This window comes from Scyliorhinus torazame, chromosome 3 (assembly GCF_047496885.1).
Source record: "Scyliorhinus torazame isolate Kashiwa2021f chromosome 3, sScyTor2.1, whole genome shotgun sequence".
In the NCBI taxonomy this organism is placed as follows: Eukaryota; Metazoa; Chordata; class Chondrichthyes; order Carcharhiniformes; family Scyliorhinidae; genus Scyliorhinus; species Scyliorhinus torazame.
In genome coordinates this window covers 267073281-267094802 of record NC_092709.1, presented here as the reverse complement: position 1 = coordinate 267094802, position 21522 = coordinate 267073281, and the positions used below count along the sequence as shown (strand labels likewise).

General features: G+C 48.5%; 1 protein-coding gene across 1 annotated transcript in view; it reads right to left on the bottom strand.

Moving 5' to 3' along the window:
- Positions 1-204: 204 nt before the first annotated feature.
- dcaf12 (DDB1 and CUL4 associated factor 12) overlaps positions 205-21522 on the bottom strand; it is a 146430-nt gene continuing 125112 nt past the window's right edge. Inside the window, exons 7-9 of the mRNA XM_072497224.1 lie at positions 9012-9174; positions 4778-4965; positions 205-723 (exon numbers count right to left, since the gene is read on the bottom strand). Coding sequence (XP_072353325.1) covers positions 565-723; positions 4778-4965; positions 9012-9174 — 510 coding nt within the window. The 3' untranslated portion in view covers positions 205-564. The remainder of the gene's footprint in view (positions 724-4777; positions 4966-9011; positions 9175-21522) is intronic.

The following is a 21522-nucleotide window of genomic DNA, read 5'->3' as shown; positions in this document are numbered from 1 at the left end:
AATGTCATAATTTAAAAATGTACAATTTTCATTCATACAACTTTATTAATAATTTATGAATTTCTTTGGGCATCATTAGGCCTATACTTCAAAACATTCAACATATTGTTACAAGTAGAATTACAAGTCCATTAGAAACATGGACTAAAAACATTAACATATTTTAATATGTGAAGGTAATGCATCACTCCTGCACAGAATCAGTTAAGCTTTTTTCTATTTAATTGACACAAAGTACCTTTACACACATTATACCCCTCCAAACTTTCACAGAAAATCTGGTAGTGGTCACATAATAATTCAAGGACCCTATCTCACTATCAGTAGTGAACCAGTTTTAATCTACATACATTTTCAGGAAGAAACTTATGTCAAGAAGGAAGTGGAAACATACTGAGAAGCACTGAGGCAAATTAAAAGAAATAAAAGACAGTCATAGAGTTGAAACAAAAAATATTGTGTATTTCACACAATATTTAAAACACTGGAAAGATTGCTGCAATGTGAAAATCCAAGAGATAAAACCAAACAGATCTACAAGTACAGTACATGACAAAGGGATTATTAGCTCCATAGGCCTGCATAATTTCCATGAAGACCTGAAGGCAGCGGACCCCCTGCAACAAAGAGCTTTGTTCCAGAGGAGTCGTAACAATGCGTATAGACTGCATTCGGGAAGTGGTCGATGTCTGAAAAGTAATTCCTCCATGTTTCATCGTGATTCTGTAAATATATAAAATAAACAGAAGAATCAAATTAAAAATGCAATGAAAAATATTCATCAATTGTATGAAAGGCAATTTGCTGAAAGCTAATTAGGAGCAACATTACAGTTACTGATAAAGAGCAGATTGAAAGAAATTAAGAGAAATAGAATTTTGTTCCTTCAGTGGCCCAGAGATAATTATCTCTGAACCGTACAGTGCACAAAGACCTGAGATTCACAGTATCTTGGTCTGTGTTCAGCCAGGGAAGAGGTAAGGACTTAATTTACAGAAGGGAAACAATTATTTCAGTAGAAAGGGTACTAAGATGACTAATCTGATACTCATGCCCATCATTTTATATTATATGTTGTTAAATGAGATCTACATCATTCTAAATATTCAGCCAGGATTTTCCCTCCTGATCGCTGTATGAACCTCTATTCAAATTCTGTGGACACTGAAATAGGGCAACTCCCAGGATGTTGATAGTGGGGGATTCAGCAATGATAATGTCACTGACCGTCATTAAATACCTGATCACTTTCCAATTTAATTATTTTTTCAGTACATTAACATTCCCCATCTCCAGATCGTGGATTAGCTCCCATCTGTCCCAGAGCAGGTTTCAATGCCCCTCTTGCTGGCACCACATCAGGCACAGATTTCTCCAAACTTTGTGCTTCCCTGTCATACCACATTTCTGGAAAGTAATCTTAAAATAATTCGAGACTGTGACTAAATTGACCTATTCTACATTCACTTTGTAGGATTTGATGTAGGCAAAGAGGATTCAAGATCGGGTACAGCACAGACTCATCGAATTATGGAGCTTTAGGGATTAAATTTTGAAGGCTAATTGCATAAAGGGGTTATCTAAACAAGAGCTGTAAAATGACAAGATTCAGTAGGACAGATAGAAAAATCAATTCCTTTGGAGGGGAATTCAAAGCATGGGAGAAAACCTAATATTGTTAGGCAATTTAACAGTGAACATTTTCGTTATTCACAGAAAGGCTAACCGAAATCTGGAACACTCTGTTTCAAGTCCTGCTCACCCATTATCTTTACCTACATTGGCTACCAGCCCACCAACATCCCAATTTTAAAATTGCCATCCTTGTGGTCAAATCCTTTAATGACCTCACCCCTCCGTCTCATACCTCCTCCAGCCCTGATATCCTCCGAGAACTCCATTTTCCTTTGAATCTGGACTTCTGTGCATCCCTCCTCTCCTTTTACCCAACAATTGGGAGCCATGTCTTCAGCTGTCTAGGTTCTAAGCTCTACAATTCTCTCCTTAAATCTCTCCAACTCTCTTTTAAGTGTATCCTTTAAAATGCTCCTTAAAACGTTGACTCAGCTTTTAGGCACAAGTCCCGATATCATCTTTGGCTCTGTACCACTTATGCTCTTACGAAGAACCATGGGAATGTGAAGGTACTATATAAACGTAAGCTTTTCTTGTAGTTGGTTACCAAGACCATGAGAATAGAAAGAACTCAATGAGTCCAGGAAATGTCTCATCACCAGGAAGAGAGTGGAGACGTAGTGTAATGGGAACTGAGCATTCCCTGGGTACCACAGGAGTGAAAACCCAACAGCTGTTTGCTTCAGTTCCTCAGGCACGGTGTATAACTTGATTTTAAATCTATGCAACACAGCTTCAAATCTTAAAAACAAACCAAGCTTGATTACCAGCAGGCACACTCACTCCACACTATTTTACCACCAAATAGTAACTTCCAAACTATTTGAGTATTTATCTGCACACTACGTAAAAGAGATCCACCATAACGGATAAAAGATTTAATCAGAGACTTCAAAATGCTTGGTCCTTTTATAAGTCGCATCAAAAGACTCAGTGAACATTTTACATTTGGCCCGAATTAAAAGTTTAAAAAGTATGATTCAGCAAGATAGTCAATTCAAAATAGCTTTTTGCACGAAAACAATTTGCATCTGTCGATAATTCAAATCAAGCAATTACAAATTAATAGTAGAGACTGTAAATAAAATTTAATAGACTGGATTTCTGTATTTTGACACTAAAGGTTATTGTTCCTTCCAAGTAAAAAGCCAGAATCCATTCTCTCTTTCTCACCAAACTTTTCCTGTGCAAGTAGTTTTAAGGAAAGCCCAAATAACCAAAAATACAATCTGAATCTCAAAATTCCACTGAAAGCAATGCAAGGCTAAGGTTATTCAATCTGTCAAAAGACATTACTCGGTTTCATTATCGTTGCCATTTAGGAGGATCACCTTTTACCTCAATTATCTTGGTTGGTAGATTTAGGAGTGTGCTATAGAAACATGCTCTGTTCCTGATGGGCAGCTTTCACTCATTTGATTTTGGGTCCACAAGTCAAACATTTGAGGTACTTGGCAGTAATAGTCTGATACTCATGCCCATCATTTTATATTATACGTTGTTAAAATGAGATCTACATCATTCTAATTGGTCACCTTTCTGTAGATTATGCAACATAAGCCTGTCTATATGTGGCAGTACGATGGCGTAGTGGGTTAGCCCTGTTGCCTCACGGCGCCGAGGTCCCAGGTTCGATCCCGGCTCTGGGTCACTGTCCGTATAGAGTTTGCTCATTCTCCCAGTGTTTGCGTGGGTTTCACCCCCACAACCTAAAGATGTGAAGGGTAGGTGGATTGGCCCTTAATTGGAAAATTAATTGGGTACTCTAAATTTTTAAAAAGCCTATCTTTATTACTTCTCACTTGGGATCAATTTTGTTAGTCATCTCAGTACCCTTTCTACTGAAATATATATTTTACTGTATGTAGCCTGATGTTCAGATAATTTGTTTTAATGGTGTTTGCAGGATAGCTGTTAGCCAAGACACAAGAGAACTCTGGGCAGCACGGTAGCACAGTGGTTAACACTGTTGCTTCACAGCGCCAGGGTCCCAGGTTCAATTCTTGGCTTGGGTCACTGTCTGTGCAGAGTCTGCACGTTCTCCCTGGATCTGCGTGGGTTTCCTCCAGGTGCTCCGGTTTCATCCCACAAGTCTCGAAAGAGGTGCTTGTTAGGTGAATTGGACATTCTGAATTCTCCCTTGGTGTACCCGAACAGGTGCTGGAATGTGGCAACTAGGGGCTTTTCACAGTAACTTCATTGCAGTGTTCATGTAAGCCTACTTGTGACAATAATAAAGATTATTATTAACTCCATTTATGTTCATTCAATAGTGAGAATAGATGGAACCTTGGTCTAACATATGGCATTCTAACAGTGCAGCACTCCCCAGCACTGTGGGGCTTGAAGCCACAACATTTTGATTCTGAGGTGAGTGTTCTGCCACTGAGACAAGGCTGACATAAAGTGTGTGTGAGTGATATAGAAAGTGCATTGTGAAACCACGGTGCAAGTTCTGTGCAATTGCAATCTATTGCCTGGGCTATAAATCTTCATATGTTATTAGCTTTTTTAATGGTTCTGTCATACAGTCTGGACATGAAAATTTCCATCCATTACTCGCCAAGACTCTCTATGCTATATTTAATTCCATTCATCATATACTTATGAGCCACCTTTTTTCCTACGTGTAGATCTGGACTAATTTAAATATCTATCTATGAAACTATAGAATGGATTAGACTGTAGTGATCTCACTCCAGAGTCAAAGCTGTGGCTTGAAGGTCCGCTTCAGAGACTTAAAGTGCAATCAAGGTTGACATGCTAATGCAGTGCTGGGGGAGTACTGCACTGTTAAACCCCAAGGTTCTATCGGTCCTCAAGTGGATTCCATGACACTATTAAATGATCAGTGGAGTTCTTTCCTGTCTTGACCGATATCTATCTGCAACGAACATCATCAAAACAAATCTGGTGACGAATCACACTGATGATTATGGGATCTTTTGCTGCAGAAATTGTCCAATGACAGCAGCAATTACATTTCAAAATAACTTCATAGGCAGTAATGCATATTGGGACATGACTGGCTTTATGTCTTAGCAACTTGTCGGGAAGTGGTACCATGCGAATCCTCTGGATCAACAGTTCAGTCGGCACGTCTCACATCTAAGTGTAGACATAACATCTCTCCTCAACTTACCAACCAACCCTTCCCTGTTGTTAACTTTAAAATTTCTTCACAAGACTTCAGTTTCAGCTTCTCAGTATAGTAGTCTGCTTGACACTGCCTTTCCATAAACTTCTGAGCTCTGATGTCGTAGAAAAGCAGAGAACCTTGTCCAGTTCCTACTGTTATGATGTGTTCATAAAAGCTTACAGATCGAATACCTGTTAAAAAACAAAACAATTGTTTTTTAAAAATAAAAACATATTTATGATCACCCTTCAAAACAACCTTCAACAGGAAATGTCAAGCAATGTTTCTATCCTTAATGAAAGCAAAATACTGCAGGTGCTGGAGATTTGAAATAAAACAGAAAATGCTGAATAAACTCAGCAGGTCTGGGAGTGTTTGTGGAGAGAGAAAGAGAATTAATGTTTCAAATTCAAAACGACTCTTCTACACAAGTGTTTTATTTTTCTTATTCTCCTTGGTACATAATTTACACTGTCTCTTAATCCTCCAGATACAAAGGTTGGTCTTTCAGATGCATTAATAGGATTGTTGTTGCTCAGGTTTTTCAATGTGTTCATGAATTTCTCTCTAATGGAATGTACTGTTGTTTGGAATTTTGTAATTAATCTAGTCTATTTAAATATGGGTCAAACTTTATTATAAAGACGCAAGTTACATGTGCATTACATTGAACATAGAATACTACTTTAAAATATTGCATTGAGTTTTTCTTCAAAAAGTTTTGGAAATTTAAACAATTGTAACAGAAAATACTGAAATTAGGGTCCACGGATTATTAATTCACAATGCTCAACTAGAGATCTAGATTTATTTCTTGCACCAAGTGCGTGCTTTTCAAAATGTATCAATAACTTCATTTATAGACAGCCCTCTCATAAAATGAACAACTGCTATTCTTTATGTGATTACAAGCAGGGATATGATTACCAGACTGAAAGTATTCCACCAAAACTAATGTCGCAACACAAATTTCAGCAAGTCACCTGGCAAAAATCAGAAACACAACCCCTGGCATATTTTAGTTCCTCCAACTTTTGTCTATGACAGTTAGATTGATATCACCTAACATATATCAATATGCAAATTTGGGACTATCCTGACCCTTATAGCAGTGCTGAGAATTTATCCACTGAGCTATCATAGTCTAATAGTATGCATTTGAGGCAATTTCTTTAACCACTAGAATTAAAGTATATTTATGCTTGTTCAGTAATTATAAACATTTTAAAAAAAATTCATTTCCAGGATGTGCTGGTTAGGCCAGCATTTAGCTGCCCTTCAGAAGGTGGTGGTGAGTTGCCTTCTTGAACCACCATTGCAGTCCTTGAGGTGTAGGTACACCCAGTGCTGTTAGGGAGGGAGCACCTGGATGTTGCCCCAGCAACAGTAAAGGAATGGCGATATATTCCCAAGTCAGGTGAGGGGAACCTCCAGGTGGTGGGATTCCCAGGCACCTGCTGCTCTTGTCCTTTGAGATGGTAGTGGTTGTGGGTTTGGAAGGTGCTGTCTGAGGAACCCTGGTGAGTTACTGCAGTGCATCCTGTAGATGGCACATGGCTGCCACTGTACGTCGATGATGGAGCGTTTGAATGTTTGTGGAAGTGGAAGCAATCGAGTGGACTGCTTTGTCATGGATGGTGTCGAACCTCTTGAGTGTTGTTGGAGCTGCACTCATCCAGGGAAGTGATGAGTATTCCAGTACACTACTGACTTGTGTCTTGTAGATGGTGGGACAGACTTTGGGGAGTCAGGAGGTGAGTTACCCACCTCAGGATTCCTAGCCTTTGACCTGCCCTGGTAGCTACAGCATTAATATGGCTAGTCCAGTTCAGTTTCGGATCAATGGTAACCCCCAGGATGTTGTTTGTGGGGATTCAGCTATGGTATTGCCATTGAATGTCAAGGGGCGATGGTTAGATCCTCTCTTGTAGGAGGTGGTCATTGCCTGACACTTGTGTGGTGCAAATGTATCTTTCCACTTGTCAGGCCACGCCTGGATATTGTCTAGGTCTTGCTGCATTTGGACATGGACTGCTTCATTATCTGAGGAATCGCGCGCGAAAGGTGCTGAACATTGTGCAGTCATCCGCAAACATCCCACTTCTGACCTTATGATGGAAGGGAGGTCAATGATGAAGCAGCCAAAGACAGTTGGGCCTAGGACACTACCCTGAGGAACTCCTGCAGTGATGTCCTGGAGCTGAGATGATTGATCTCTAACCACCACAACCATCTTCCTTTGTGCCAGGTAAGACTCCAACCCACGGAGACTTTTCCCCCTGATTCCCATTGACTCCAGTTTAGCTAGGGCTCCTTGATGTTTAAAAAATAAATTTAGAGTATCCAATTCTTTTTTTTCACCAATTAAGGGGCAATATAGCCTGGCTAGTCCACCTACCCTGCACATCGTTTTTGGGTTGTGGGAGTAACATCCACGCAGACACAAGGAGAATGTGCAAACTCCACACAGACGGTGACCCAGGGCCGGGATCGAACCGGGGTCCTCGGTGTCGTGACATAGCAGTGCTAACCACTGCAATACCATGCCGCACTAGCTAGGGCCCCTTGATGCCATACTTCATACATGTCAAATGCTTCTTTGATGTCAAGGGCAGTACTTTCACCTCACATCTGGCATTCAGCTTTTTGTCCATGTTTCAACCAAGGCTGTAAGGAGGTCAGGAGCTGAGTGACCCTGGCGGAACCCAAACTGAGCGTCAGTGAGCAGGTTATTGCTGAGCAAATGCCGCTTGATAGCACTGTTGATGACTCCTTCCATCACTTTGCTGATAATGGACAGTAGACTGATAGGGCGGTAATTAGCTGGGTTGGATTTGTCCTGTTCCGGTGTACAGGGCACACCTGGGCAATTTTCCACATTGCCGGGTAGGTGCCAGTGTTTTGGTTGTGCTGGAAAAGCTTGGCGAGGGTGCGGTAAGTTCTGGAGCGCAAGTCTTCAGTATTATTGCTGGGATATTGTCAGCGCCCATAGCATTTGCAGTATCCAGTGCCTTCATTTATTTTTTAAAATAAATTTAGAGTACCCAATTCTTTTCTTTTTCCAATTAAGGAGCAATTTAGTGTGACCAATCCACTGCAACTACAGTTTCAGCACATCTTTGGGTTGTGGGGGTGAGACCCATGCAGACACGGGGAGAATGTGCAAGCTCCACGAGGACAGTGGACGGGATTGAACCCGGGTCCTCGGCACCATGACTTCAGCCGTTTGTTGATATCACGTGGAATTAATCGTATTGGCTGACAGCTGACATCAGTGATGCTAGGGACCTCCGGAGGAGATCGAGATAGATCACCACTTGGCACTTTTGGCTGAAGATTGTTGCGAGTGCCTCAGCCTTGTCTTTTGCATTTTAAGAATTGTGACTGGAAGCCTGCTCCAGTGGTGTACCACAGGGATCAGTGCTGGATCCCTTGTTGCTTGTAGTGTGCATTACTGATCTGGGCATGAATGTGGAGGTATACTCAGTAAGTTTGCAGATTACATGAAAATTGGTGGTGTGGGAAATAGCCTTGGATTACAGGATGATATAGACAGGCTGGTCAGATCGACAGTCCCTTCAAAATGTTGAAAGGGAAGATGTGTTTGGCAATGGTGGTGGAAAATGATTCGTTCCTGGAACACCTCTATCAAATCTCCCTTCAACCTCCTTTGCTCCAAGGAGAACAACCCCAGCTTCTCCAAGCTAACCTTGTATCTCTCAATTATGGAACCATTCTGGCAAATCTCCTCTGCACCCTCTCCAGGACTACATATCCTTCCTAAAGTGTGGTGACCTGAAGTAGGTGCAATATGAACCTTAAAACACTTGTGACTAAGATAGTGCCATTATCCAGATGTTCTTTATTTCTATCAGAATTGAAGTATGTAAAATTATTGTACAAATATAATCAAGCTCTGCATATAGTCACCTGTAAATGCTTAATATATAGCAGCACATTTATCAGCATGAAAAGCAGTGTAGAATATGTCTCTTTCACAAAATACAAAGGTTTAAAATTTTTGAAGTTTAAAACTTCAATACCTGGAATAGGGATAATTGTTAATTGTCAGTATTCTGGTTTCAACTTGTAACTCTGTTTGCTTTTAATAAATGGTTTATTGAAATAAAATGTGTGTGGGGAAATAAACAAATGTCATAGTGCCAGAAAAAAGGACAATGTATTCACCCAACTTAGTCCCTGCCAGACAATACAACTCCAGTTTCTTCCAACTTACCACTGCCTCTTTCCCTGGAACTGACTGACTTTACGTAGCTTTGAGGCTGCCTCGGATCGAGGAAAGAAACATGTGCTTGGGACCCCACAGCATATACAGACCATTCCTGTCCATACGCCAAGCAAACATTTTCTCGACAATGTGGCAACTTGGTAGACAGCAGCTTGAACAAAAAACATTTAATTTCATCGAAGTTGAATTTTACAGATTGCTAATTTAAAAAAAAAAACTCTACCCAAAAATGTTTTTATGGATTAAACATTACACAAATTGAATACGTCCCTGAAGTAGATACTAGGGGAGAATAGAAATAGTTCCTTATAACTGGCCCTATCCAGCTCTTACTCTCCAGTCTTCTACCCATCTGCCCGTTTCTTTTTGTTAGTCTGGCAGTCTCTTATTTATTTGCACCTTTTCTGTGTCTATTTATTTGTAACCTCTCACTCCTTTTTGCGTCTCTCATACACAGATTTCTGCCCTTTTCTGAGGAAAAATCATACATGCCTCAACATAAGATTTAGGGTTATGGATTATTTAGAATTCAAAACCACTACAAAGTCTATCAACAGGTGTTCAATCAACATGTCTTGTTTCCCTTTCACACAAACAAATACCCACATTGAAATGAAGAACCTTGATATTTTTCAACCTACATATATTTTGTCTGAATAATGTTTTTGAAATTTGTCCACGGTTTATTCAAAACGCTTTGGAAAACAACTAAATAGATTTTGTTGGGGACACAAAGACTCAGTCATTTGGTTAATCAAATGGCACTAATGAAGACTGGAAATTTGTGCACACTGCATATATTCAGACCAGAGAATCTATCTTCAACAGAAATAATACATCTAAGCCCTTGCATTTGGTCCTGAGGCTGAGGTCTTGAGCTAAATATTTTAATAAAAGGATTCAGAGTCACAAACCATAAAATATAATTTAATGGGTAAAGTTAATTATCTGTGAAATAACTACTTTTCAAAGAAATTATTTTGTTTAAAACCTTATTTGAAAAACCTAATGTTATCTACTTTGGTGGAGGAACAGATGCACCGGGGCAGAGTATTTCTTAAATGGTAGATTAGGAAGTGTAGATGTACAAAAGGACCTGGGTGTTCTTGGCAATAAGTCACATGCAGTTGTAGCAAGCAATTAGGAAGGCTAATGATATGTTGGCATTTATCACAAGAGGGTTTAAGTACAGGAGTAGTGAAGTCTTGCTTCAATTGTACAGGACCTTGGTTAGACAAGACTTGGGAGTACTGTGTGCAGTTTTGGTCCCCCCTTACCTTAGGAAGTGGTCATATCACTGGGCTAGTTATCCAGAGACCCAGGCTTTGGGAACACAGGCTCGAATCTCACCATGGCAGCTGGTGGAATTTAAATTGAGCATATAAATCTGGAGTTAAAAAGCTAGTCACGTTAATAGTGACCATGAAACCATTGCTGATTGTCGTAAAACCCCATCTGGTTCACTAATGTCCTTTCAGGAAGGTAATCTGCTACCTTGACTTGGTCTGGTTCCAGACTCTCAGATTCACAGACGCACATCAATGTTATTGATTCTTTTTTTAAATAATTTGTTTTTATTCAAAATTTTTCAATAATTTTAACAAACCACTACAAAAAGAAAAACAACGAAAAGAAATCATAGCAATAAAACAGAAAACAACATAACAATTTAACAAAATAAGATGGGGTATCTGCCCTTTACAAACAAAATCCATCCACCGCCCAAACCACACCCCCACCACCCCCTCCCCTCCCCTCCCCTCTCCCTCTCTCCTCTCTCCCCCCCCTCTGGTTTGCTGCTGCTGCTGACCTCCACCTAACGTTCTGCGAGAAAGTCAAGGAACGGTTGCCACTGCATGGAGAACCCCTGCAAGGACCCTCGCAAGGCAAACTTTATCCTCTCCAACCTGAGAAATCCTGCCATGTCACTGACCCAACCTCCACATTCACAAAAGCCTTCTCCAGGCTACCAAGGAGGCAAAGGCCAGAACTCTGGCCTCTTTCGACTCCTGCACTCCCAGATCGTCTGATGCCCCAAATATCGCTATCTCCCAGCTCGGTTTTACCTGAGTATCCAAGACCTTGGACATAGCCTTTGCGAAGCCTTTCCAAAATCCTGTAAGTGCCGGGCATGCCCAGAACATATGGACAGGGTTTGCTGGGCTCCCTGAGCACCTCACACACCTGTCCTCCACCCAAAAGAACTTACATTCTCGCCACTGTCATAGGCACCTGGTGCACCACCTTAAACTGAATCAGGCTAAGCCTGGCGCAAGATGAGGAGGAATTGACCCTCCCCGGGGCGTCAGCCCACAGGCCCTCACCCAGCTCCTCCTCCCACTTGCCCTTCAGCTCCTCCACCGAGGCCTCCTCCGCCTCCTGCAGCTCCTGTTATATTTCCGATATCTTGTCATCCCCTTCCCACACGCCTGAGACCACCCTGTCCTGTATCCTCCGGGCAGGCAGCAGCGGGAATTCCCCCACCTGCTTTTTCACGAACGCCCGAACCTGCATGTACCTAAAGGTATTCCCCGGGGGTAGCCCAAATTTATCCTCCAGCGCCCTCAGACTAGCAAAAGTCCGATCAATGAACAAGTCCCCCATCCTTTTGATACCCGCCCTGTGCCAACTTGGGAACCCCCGTCTATTCGACGGAACAAACCTGTGATTATTCCGTATCGGGGCCCAGACTGAAGCTCTTGCCTCCCCCTGTGCCATCTCCACTGCCCCCAGATCCCCAATGTTGCCGCCACCACCTGGCTCGTGGTATACCGCGTCGGCGGAAGGGCAACGGAGCCGTTATCAGTGCCCCCAAGCTAGTATCTTTACAAGATGCTGCTTCCAACCGTTTCCACGCCACCCCCTCTCCCTCCATTACCCATTTCGGATTCATGGATATATTCGCTGCCCAGTAATAGCTGCAAAAGTTCGGCAGCGCCAAGCCACCCCACCCCCGACGACTGCGCTCCAAGAACAGTCTCTTAACACGCGGGGTCCTGTTTGCCCACACAAATCCCGTAATAATCCTATTTATCAGCTTGAAAAAGGACTTGGGGATGAAAAAGGGAAGGCACTGGAAAACGAACAAGAACCTGGGGAGGACAGTCATCTTTACGGACTGCACCCTGTCCGCCAGGGAAAGTGGCAGCATGTCCCACCTCTTAAAGTCCTACTCCATCTGATCCACCAGCCGCGCCAAATTGAGCGTGTGCAGGACACCCCAGCTCTTAGCCACCTGAATGCCCAAGTAGTGAAAGCTCCTCTCCACCATCTTAAGCGGTAGCTCTCCCAGTCTCTTTTCCTGGCTCCTCGCATGTATCACAAAAACCTCGCTTTTTCCAACATTCAGCTTATACCCCAAAAAGTCTCCAAAATCCCTAAGAATCTGCATGACCTCCCCATCCCCTCCACCGGATCTGCAATGTACAGGAGCAGGTTATCCGCATACAGTGAAACACGATGCTCCTCCCCCTCCCGAACCAACCCCCTCCAGTTTCTGGACTCCCTCAACGCCATGGCCAGCGGCTCGATCGCCAGGGCAAACAGCAGGGGGGACAGGGGGCACCCCTGCCTCGTCCCTTGATGTAATCTAAAGTACCCCGACCGCAGCCGGTTCGTCGACACACTCGCTATCGGGGCCTGATACAACAATTTGACCCACCCTATAAATTCCTCTCCAAACCCAAACTGCCTAACACTTCCCACTGGTACTCCCACTCCACTCGATTGAAGTGTCCATTGTCGCTACCACTTCTGCATCCCCCCCTTCCGAGGGCATCATGATCACATTCAGGAGCCTCCGCACATTCGTATTCAACTGCCTGCCCTTCACAAACCCAGTCTTATCCTCATTGATCACTCCAGGGACACAGTCCTCGATCCTAATGGCCAAAATCTTGGCCAACAGCTTGGCATCCACATTAAGGAGTGAAATCGGCCTATAGGAGCCACATTGCAATGGGTCCCTATCTCGCTTGAGGATAAGCGAGATCAGATCCCCATCGTCGGGGGAAGGGTTCCCTTTTCCTTAGCCTCATTGAAAGTCCTCAATAACAGCGGACCCAGCAGCTCCGAGAATTTCCTATAAAACTCTACAGGATATCCATCAGGTCCTGGGGCCTTGCCCGCCTGCATACCTCCTAACCCCTTAACCAGTTCCCCCATCTCAATCGGGGCCCCCAATCCCTCAACTCGCCCCTCCTCCACTTGTGGAAACTTCAATTGGTCCATGGAACTGCCTCATCCCCTGCCCCCCTCCGGGGGTTGTGACTCGCACAATTTGCCATAAAAGCCTTTGAAGACCTCGTTAATCCTTGCCGAGCTCAGCACCGTGTTACCCTTCCTATCTCTAATTCCCCCAATCTCCCTGGCCGCCTCTCTCTTCCGCAGCTGATGCGCCAGCATCCTACTTGCCTTCTCCCCATACTTGTACACTGCTCCCTGTACCTTCCTCAACTGAGCCTCAGGCTTCCCCGTGGTAAGCAAGTCAAACTCCACCTGCAGGCACCGGAGCTTCTTCAACAACCTCTCCTCGGGGGATTCCGCATACCTCCTGTCCACCCCAAGTATCTCCCCCACCAATCTCTCCCTCTCCATCCTGTTCCTCTTCTCTCTCTGGGCCCTGACTGAAATTAGCTCCCCTTTGACAACTGCCTTCAGCGCCTCCCAGACCACATTCACCAAAACCTCCCCATTATCACTGGTCTCCACATAGCTTTGGATACACCTCCGAACTCACCCACAGACCCACTCGTCCGCCAGTAGTCCCACGTCCATTCTCCACAGGGGGCGTTGGCCTCTCTCCTCCCCCAGCCCCAACTCCACCCAGTGTGGGACATGGTCCGAGATCGCAATGGCCGAATACTCCACCCCCTCCACTCTCGGGATTAGCGCCCTACTTACCACTATAAAAATCAATCCGCGAGTACGCCTTGTGCACATGGGAGAAGGAGGAAAACTCCTTCGCCCTTGGCCTGGCAAATCTCCACGGATCCACTCCCTCCATCTGGTCCATGAGCCCCCTCAGGACCTTGGCCGCAGCCGGCCTCTTACCCGATCTCGACCTAGACCAATCCAGTGCCGGGTCCAGGACCGTGTTAAAGTCCCCCCCCATTACCAAACTGCATGACTCCAGATGCAGAATCCTACTCAACTTCCGCGTCATGAATCCTGCATCGACCCAGTTCGGAGCATACACATTTACTAGCACCAGCCGGGCGCCCCTGCAACTCACCATAACATATCGACCCCCTTTATCCGCCACAATACCCGCTGCCTCAAATGCCACCCGCTTGCTCACGAAAATTGCGACCTCCCTGCTCTTCGCATCCAGCCCCGAGTGGAAAACCTGCCCCACCCATCCTTTCCTCAGCCTGGTTTGATCCGCGATCTTCAGGTGCGTTTTTTGTAACATGGCTATGTCTGCCTTTAGCCCCTTTAAGTGCGAAAACACACGGGCCCTCTTGACAGGCCCATTCAGGCCTCTCACGTTCCACGTGATCAGCCTGGTCGGGGGGCTGCTGCTGCTTTGCTCCCCCCCCAGCTTCTCATTCTTGATGAAAGTCCACGCCTCGTCCGGCGTGTCGAAATAGTGGTGCCGGTCCTGATATGTAACCCACAGCCTCGCCGGTTGTAACAGCCCGAAGCTCACCCCCTTTCCGTGGAGGACCGCCTTGGCCCGGTTGAATCCCGCACGCTTCTTGGCCAGCTCTGCACTCCAGTCCTGATAAATACGGATCTCAGTGTTCTCCCACCTGCTGCTCCGCTCCTTTTTCGCCCATCGCAGGACACACTCCTTGTCGGTGAAGCGGTGGAACCTTACCACCCTAGCTCTCGGTGGCTCATTCGCCCTCAGCCTCCTTGCCAGGACTCTGTGCGCCCCATCCAGCTCCAGGGGCCGCGGGAAAGCCCCTGCGCCCATCAGCGTACCCAGCATCGTGGTCACATATGCCCCAGCATCCGACCCCTCCACACCTTCAGGGAGACCCAGAATCCGCAGGTTCTGCCTCCTTGACCTATTCTCCAGGTCCTCCAGCTTCTCCTGCCATTTTTTGTGCAGCGCCTTGTGCGCCTCCATTCTGACCGCCAGGCCCAGAATCTCGTCCTCATTATCAGAGGCCTTCTGCTGCACCTCCTTGATCGCCGTCCCCTGCATCTTCTGGGTCTCCACCAACCTTTCAATCAACGCCGTCATAGGGGCCATCATCTCCTCCTTTAAATCCGCAAAGCAGTTTCTTAAAAATGCCTGCTGCTCCCATGACCACTGGGCCCACGCTGCCTGATCCCCGCCAGCCGCCATCTTGCTTTTTCGCGCCCGTTCTCCTCTCTTCTCCAAAGCCGCGTTTCTGACCGCCCCACTCCTGGTCCACTCCATACAGCGCTGGGGGACCCTCACTGTTTCCTTCCCACACCAGGAATCGTCGTCAAAGTGCCGCTGGAGCTCCTTAAAAGGGCCCTAAAGTCCGTTATCGGCGGGAGCTGCCGACCGTGCGACCTACCTGGGCATAGCCGCAACAGGAAGTCAATGTTATCGATTCTTAAACGTCCTCTGAAATGGCCGAGCAAATCACATCATTGGACCAAACCATGACAAAGTGTATAAAGAGGAATGAAACTGGCTCTACAATCACCAGAAATCTGTCACTTGATTCTGAAATTAACAGGTGTACAGTAAAAGCTTTTGACCGAGTGTGGCATCAAGGAGCCCGCGCAAAACTGGAGTCAATGGGAATCGGGGAAAACACCTCGCTATTGGAGTCATACCTGGCACAAAGGAAGATGGTTATGGTTATTGGATGTCCATCATCTCGCTCCCAGGATATCACTGCACGAGTTCCTCAGGGTAGTGTCCTCAACCCAGCCTTCAGTTGCTTCATCAATGACCTTCCCTCGATCTTAAAGTCATGAATGGGGATGATTGCACAATGTTCACCAACATTCGCGACTCGACTTCCGGGTGCGGCTATGCAGAGCTAGGTCACATATTCGGTAGCTCCTGCTTGGAACGGACTTTTGGGCTCTTTTACAGGGCCCCCACGGCATTTGTTTGACATTTCCCGGTGTGGCAGGAAGACTGCAACATTCCCCTGACAGTGTTGCCCAGGAATTTTATGTCTTTTGGCTACCAGACCCGGCAGAAACAGTAAAAGATTTGGCTGTAACTGCAGGATAAACAGAGCCTCTTCCAGCATACAGGCGGGGGAAGGGCAAGCTTAAAGCTGCAAACTGACCTGAGGGCCTGTATCAAAGTTGAATTCTAACAGCAGAGGGAAAAGCTGTGAAAAGATCTCACCAAGGCCACTGAAGAAGCGGGGACGAGGCTTCCGGTGGCGGCCATGGAGGAGTAGGTCGCGCATTCGGCAGCTCCCGTCTGGAACGGACACTTAGACCTTTTTCAGGAGTTTCCACAGACATTTTGGGGTAGATTGGTGAAGCGAACACTGCCAAAAGGATTCCCTCTCGAGACTTCCGGTTGCGGCTATGCGGAGCTAAGTCGCACATTCGGCGGCTCACGCAAAAACGGACTTTTGTGCTCTTTTCTGGCCCCCAAGGGCACTTTTTCGACGTTTCCCGGTGTGGGAAGGAGTTAATAACAGCTCCCCGTCAGTATATGGCTTTAACTAGGAGCGGGGTGACAAAAAAGGTGGTGGTGGATCAGAAGAAGGGAGGGAAGGAGGACAAAATGGCGGCTGGCGGAGACCAGGCAGGTGGAGGCAGTGGGCGGAGGAGCAACAGGAGGGTATCCAGCGCTGCCTCAGAGAGATTAAAACGGACCTGCTAGAGCCGATGAAGGCTTCTATTGATAAGCTGCTGGAGACACAGACGGCCCAGGGGGTGGCGATCCGAGAGGCACAACAAAAGATCTCTGACAATGAGGACGAGATCTTAATCCTGGCAGTAAAGGTGGAGGTGCACGAGGCGCTCCACAAGAAATGGCAGGAGCGGTTCGAGGAGATGGAGAATCGGTCGAGGCGGAAGAATCTGCGGATTCTGGGCCTCCCGGAGGGGCTGGAGGGGCCGGACGTGGGGGCCTATGTGGTCACCATGTTAAACTCGCTGATGGGAGCGGGGTCCTTCCAGGGGCCCCTGGAGCTGGAAGGGGCCCATAGAGTGTTGGCGAGGAAGCCCAAGGCTAACGAGCCTCCGTGGACGGTGCTGGTGCGGTTCCATCGGGTGTCGATCGGGTGTGTGTGCTCAGGTGGGCCAAGAAGGAGAGGAGCAGCAGGTGGGAGAACGCGGAGGTTCGGATATACCAGGACTGGAGTGCGGAGGTGGCGAAGAGGAGGGCTGGGTACAATCAAGCGAAGGCCGTGCTGCACAGGAAGGGGGTGAAGTTTGGCATGTTGCAGCCGGCGCGACTGTGGGTTACCTACAAGGAGCGGCACCATTATTTTGAGTCTCCGGAGGAGGCGTGGGCCTTTGTTCAGGCCGAGAAGCTGGACACAGACTGAGGGTCGGGATGGGCCATTGGGGACTGTGGTGGATATGTTATGCCTATTTTTGGTTCGGGGGGGGGGGGCTGGGGCCTCTGCATTGTTTTGGGTTTCTTTTTCTCTGTGTTTTTCTCTTTCGGGTTGGGGAGGGTGGATTGGGCACTGTTTTGGTTGGTGGTGGGGCCTGGTAGGTGGAGAGCGCGGGATTTTGTTCCCGCGCCGAAGACTGGGGGGATGGGACCGGGGCGGGGAAGCGAGGATTGTTTCCCGCGTTTAGAACGGAGGGGGAGAGCCTGTGAATGGGGAGCGGGAGAGGAGGGTGTGCCACACAATGGGAGGAGTCGAAGGGGAGGCGGGAGTGGCCGGGGTCAGCAGGAGTCAGCTGACTTGCGGCAGTGCAATGGGGGAGTAAACCGGCTAGGGGGGGTGGGGGGGAATCGAGTTGCTGCTGCTAAGATCAAGGAGGAGCTGGAGCGAGTGGGGTGGGTCGAGACGGGGGTATGCCGCTGTGGGGAACGGGCCGGGTGTGGGGTGCGGGCGCGTGGCTGGCCGAGGAGGGGTCATGGCTAGTCGGCGGGCGGGTAGCCCCCTGATCCGGCTGATAACCTGGAATGTAAGGTGACTGAATGGGCCGGTTAAGCGGGCCCGCGTGTTCGCGCACCTGAAGGGGCTCAAGGCGGATGTGGTTATGCTCCAGGAGACACACCTGAAGGTGGCAGACCAGGTAAGACTGAGGAAAGGGTGGGTAGGTCAGGTGTTTCACTCGGGGCTAGATGCCAAAAATCGAGGGGTGGCGATCTTGGTGGGAAAGGAGGTGTTATTCGAGGCGTCGAGCATTGTGGCAGATAATGGCGGTAGGTACATAATGGTAAGTGGTAAGTTGCAGGGAGAGAGTGTGGTGCTGGTCAATGTGTATGCTCTGAACTGGGACGATGCGGGTTTTATGCGGTGTATGTTGGGTCGGATCCCAGACTTGGAAGTGGGGGGCCTGATAATGGGGGGAGACTTTAACACGGTGTTGGATCCTGCACTGGATCGCTCCAGGTCTAGGACGGGTAGGAAGCCAGCGGCGGCTAGAGTGCTGAGGGGATTCATGGACCAAATGGGAGGGGTGGACCCTTGGAGATTTGCAAGGCCGGGGGCTAGGGAATTTTCATTCTTCTCACATGTCCATAAGGCTTATTCTCGAATCGACTTTTTCCATTTTGAGTAGGGCGCTGATAGCGAGAGTAGAGGATACCGAGTATTCGGCAATAGCCATTTCGGACCACACCCCGCATTGGATGGACTTGGAGATGGGGGAGGAGAGGGACCAGCGCCCGCTGTGGCGCTTGGAGGTGGGGCTGTTGGCGGACGAGGAGGTGAGCGAGCGGGTCCGAGGGAGTATAGTGAGGTACTTGGAGACCAACGACAACGGGGAGGTCCGAGTGGGGATGGTATGGGAGGCACTGAAGGCGGTGGTGAGGGGAGAGCTGATCTCCATCAGGGCCCACAAGGAGCGGAGGGAGCGGGAGAGGCTGATGGGGGAGATGGTGAGGGTAGACAGGAGGTATGCGGAAGGACCTGAGGAAGGATTGTTGAGGAAGAGGCGCAGCCTCCAGGCCGAATTCGACCTGGTGACCACCAGGAAGGCCGAGGTGCAGTGGAGGAAGGCCCAGGGGGCGGTCTACGAGTATGGGGAAAAGGCTAGCCGGATGCTGGCGCATCAGCTTCGGAAGCGGGACGCAGCTAGGGAGATCGGGGGAGTTAAGGACAGGGGAGGAAGCGTGGTGCGGAGTGGGGTTGGCATCAATGGGGTCTTCAGGGACTTCTACGAAGAATTGTACCGATCCGAGCCCCCACGGGAGGAGGGAGGGATGGGCCGTTTCCTGGACCATTTGAGGTTTCCAAAGGTGGAAGAGGGACTGGTGGCGGGACTGGGGGCCCCGATTGGGCTGGAGGAGCTGATCAAAGGGATAGGAAGCATGCAGGCGGGAAGGCACCGGGGCCGGACGGTTTCCCGGTCAAATTCTATAAAAAATATATGGACCTGTTGGGCCCGCTGTTAGTCAGGACCTTTAATGAGGCAAGGGAGGGGGGGGGCTTTACCCCCGACGATGTCCCGGGCACTGATCTCCTTGATCCTGAAGCGGGACAAGGATCCCCTGCAATGTGGGTCTTACAGACCGATTTCCTTGCTAAATGTAGATGCCAAGGTGCTGGCGAAGGTCTTAACCACGAGGATTGAGGATTGTGTGCCGCAGATCATCCATGAAGACCAGACGGGGTTTGTGAAGGGGAGACAGTTGAACGCGAATGTGCGGAGGCTTTTGAACGTTATCATGATGCCGGCGAGGGAGGGGGAGGCGGAGATAGTGGTGGCGATGGACGCTGAGAAAGCCTTCGATAGGGTAGAGTGGGGGTACCTGTGGGAGGTGCTGAAGAGGTTCAGGTTTGGGGAGGGGTTTGTCAGGTGGGTTAGGCTGTTGTATGAGGTCCCGATGGCGAGTGTGGCCACAGATAGGAGGAGGTCAGAGTACTTTCAGTTGCACCGAGGGACGAGACAGGGGTCCCCCCTGCTCTTCGCACTGGCGATTGAACCCCTGGCTATGGCACTGAGAGAGTCAAGGAACTGGAGGGGGTTGGTGAGGGGTGGGGAGGAGCATAGGGTGTCGCTTTATGCGGACGACCTGCTGCTGTATGTGGCGGACCCGGTGGGAGGAATGCCAGAGGTAATGAGGATCCTTAGGGAATTCGGGGACTTTTCGGGGTACAAGCTCAATATGGGGAAGAGCGAGCTGTTCGTAGTTCAGCTAGGGGACCAGGAGAGGGGGATTGGCGAGCTTCCACTAAAAAGGGCGGAGAGGAGTTTCAGATATTTGGGGGTCCAGGTGGCCAGGAGCTGGGGGGCCCTGCATAGGCTTAACTTTACAAGGCTGGTGGAGCAAATGGAGGAGGAGTTCAAGAGGTGGGACGCGTTGCCGCTGTCCCTGGCGGGTAGGGTGCAGTCAGTCAAAATGACGGTGCTCCCAAGGTTTTTGTTCCTGTTCCAGTGCCTCCCCGTGTTTATCCCGAAGGCTTTTTTCAGGCGGGTTAACAGGAGTATAATGGGGTTTGTGTGGGCGCGAGGGACTCCGAGGGTGAGAAGGGTGTTCCTGGAGCGGAGTAGAGATAGGGGGGGGCTGGCGCTGCCCAACCTCTGTGGGTACTACTGGGCCGTCAATGCGACAATGGTGCGCAAGTGGGTGATGGAGGGGGAGGGGGCTGCATGGAAGAGGCTGGAGACGGCATCCTGTGTGGGTACGAGTCTGGGGGCGCTGGCAACGGCGCCGCTGCCGCTCCCTCCAAGGAGGTATACCACGAGCCCGGTGGTGGCGGCGGCCCTCAAAGTTTGGGGGCAGTGGAGGCGGCAGAGGGGGGAAGTTAGGGCCTCGGAGTGGACCCCATTACGGGGGAACCACCGGTTCGCCCCAGGAAGAACAGGTGGAGGGTTTTTGGGGTGGCACAGGGCAGGGATACGAAAGTTGGGGGACCTGTTTGTGGACGGGAAGTTCGCGAGCTTGGGTGAGCTGGAGGAGAAGTATGGGCTCCCCCCCGGGGAACAGCTTCAGGTACTTACAGGTAAGGGCGTTTGCCAGACGCCTGGTGGTGGAATTCCCACGGCTACTGCCACACACAGTACAGGACAGGGTGCTCTCGGGGGGGGGGGGGGAGAGAGAGTGCGGAAGATCTCGGAAACTTACCAGGTGATGCAGGTGGAGGAGGCGGCCTTGGTGGTGGAGTTGAAAGGTAAGTGGGAGGAGGAGTTGGGAGTGGAGATCGAAGAGGGTACGTGGGCAGATGCCCTAGGGAGGGTGAACTCTTCCTCTTCGAGCGCGAGGCTCAGCGTAAGGTGCTGCACAGGGCACACATGACCGGGACAAGGATGAGCAGGTTCTTTGGGGGTGTGGACAGGTGCGTTAGGTGCTCAGGGAGCCCAGAAAATCACACCCATATGTTCTGGGCATGCCCAGCGCTGGAGGAATTTTGGAAGGGCGTAGCGAGGTGTCGAGGGTGGTAGGATCGCAATATTTGGGGGGCAGAGGAGC